General features: G+C 41.0%; 1 protein-coding gene across 1 annotated transcript; it reads right to left on the minus strand.

The window, feature by feature from the left end:
• Window positions 1–668, minus strand: SARC_13080 (hypothetical protein; the record flags this gene model as incomplete). The annotated part of the gene is made up of 1 exon (XM_014292794.1): window positions 1–668. A coding segment is annotated over exon 1 (378 nt), but the record flags the coding sequence as incomplete, so codon positions are not given.
• Between the last annotated feature and the right edge of the window lie 1,179 nt (window positions 669–1,847).

A 1,847-nucleotide genomic window follows, 5' to 3' on the forward strand; every position in this document is an offset into this window, starting at 1 on the left:
AAGGTAGGTCTTCATCGAATCACTGCACTTGTCCCAGCCGTCCATTGTCAGGAGTATATGCTCAGTGCAAGCCGTACGCGAATCCGAGTTTGCTACATCAAGTTGTGTCTGGAATTGGTGCAGCGAGCGTTCCATTTCCTGGCGAGTCTCATTGTAGAACGGGAAGACAACACCCAAAACAAATCCTGGGTAGGTTTCAGTGTGGGTGGTTGCTACAGTGTCTGCCGATTTAATGGTGCCGATGCTGTCGTGGGAATTGCTGATACCACCGGTACTGCAGGTTCCCATGCGGCAAGGTAGGGGTGCATAGTAAGGTGCGTCCGCCTGCGGGCGATAATGGCCCGGGAATGAGCGGAGTGTGGTTCGGGTGTTTCTCATTCTCTCACAAGGAAGTTAAAAGGAAAAGGCAAAGGACCGGGTATTAGTATCACGCGGCCACGTAGTTGGTCACTGAAGTTGGCATCATCCATTGGTATCATATCATATAGTATCTTGAGAATTGCTATGTTTTTACGCTGATAACGCTGGCGAGAATGTTAAAGGCGCATATCACGGAGAAAATGCTGTTCAGAAGGGTGGCAGCTATTTACTGTCGACTAGATCCGAACTTAGTAAAAGAAATAAAAAATGTGTATCGAAATTTACCGGATCAACGTTTAACGTTCCATGGGCTTTTACCTAAATAAACGTGCCGGAGCAATATCCTACGTTATATGGTCAGGGCTCGCGGTACGACGGCTCAAAGCTGTTTAAATCTCGTATTCTGAGTACTGTATCACTACCATGAACTATGAAGCCAGTATTTTTTTTCAAGGCATTTCTCAAGTTTTATGAGTGACAGGGTTCCGCTTACGTCTTTGTGTAAGACGACTTTTCCCGTCTCCTGCGGTGATGTACTCTAGACAACCTTGAAGTCCCCTTGAGTGGCCCGCTACTAAAGGAGTGATGCTGCACCGATTCTTCCCCAATAACAAATGAGATTATGTCTTAAAAATGGTGTCTGGAGTATTTATCGATCTTTTTCTGCCTTAGATGTACTGAAGGGAGTATAAAAGATCGATCTTACGGACTTCCCCGACCACTGTATCGGTAATTAGGCCAATGGTATGGCTGCAGCCCCAAACGAAGTTTTGCTCTGTAGACCGCGTGTCTGTACCCGTTCAAGTATATGCATCAAGAGGAAGGTATTGTAAATAAAACAAGAATATCAACCTATCATAAGGCAAGGTCAATCACAAATTATCCACCGCGAATGAAATGGAGGCAAACTTTTTGTGGTTTTGGTTTTAAAAACAAATATAAATATAAACCATCGCTACGTGATGTCAGCTGTATACTATTTTTGAATTGAAAAAAATATCAAATGTTCCTCGCCTGCATGTTGATAATGATGATGATGATAAAGTTGATTTGTTTGTTCGTTTGTATTTTCGATTGTTTTTTTTAACAAATATATAAAACAATAACAAAAAAAGAAAAAGTATGCCATCTTTCGCTATGGCTGTGTTAATAACCATAGCCCCGAAGAAGTTGCTATTTAAATGAACGATTATTTTAAAATGATAGTAGGCAAATTAGAGTAGAGGGTCATGAGTGAGAGACTTTTCGTTGGTTTGTATTTTCGAAATTTGTTCCTTTTTAAATATAAAAAACAATAACAAAAAAGAAAAAGTATGCCAGCTTTCGCTTTGGTTGTGTTAACATCCTAGCCCCGAAGAAGGTGTTATTTAGATGAACGACTATTTTAAAATGATAGTAGGCAAATAAGAGTAGAGGGTCATGAGTGAGAGACTTTTCCCTTTTAAAAATGCAACAGAATATTTTTCAGAAATGAGGCGGAGGTTTCC

Source organism: Sphaeroforma arctica (assembly GCF_001186125.1).
Source record: "Sphaeroforma arctica JP610 unplaced genomic scaffold supercont1.2882, whole genome shotgun sequence".
In the NCBI taxonomy this organism is placed as follows: domain Eukaryota; class Ichthyosporea; order Ichthyophonida; genus Sphaeroforma; species Sphaeroforma arctica.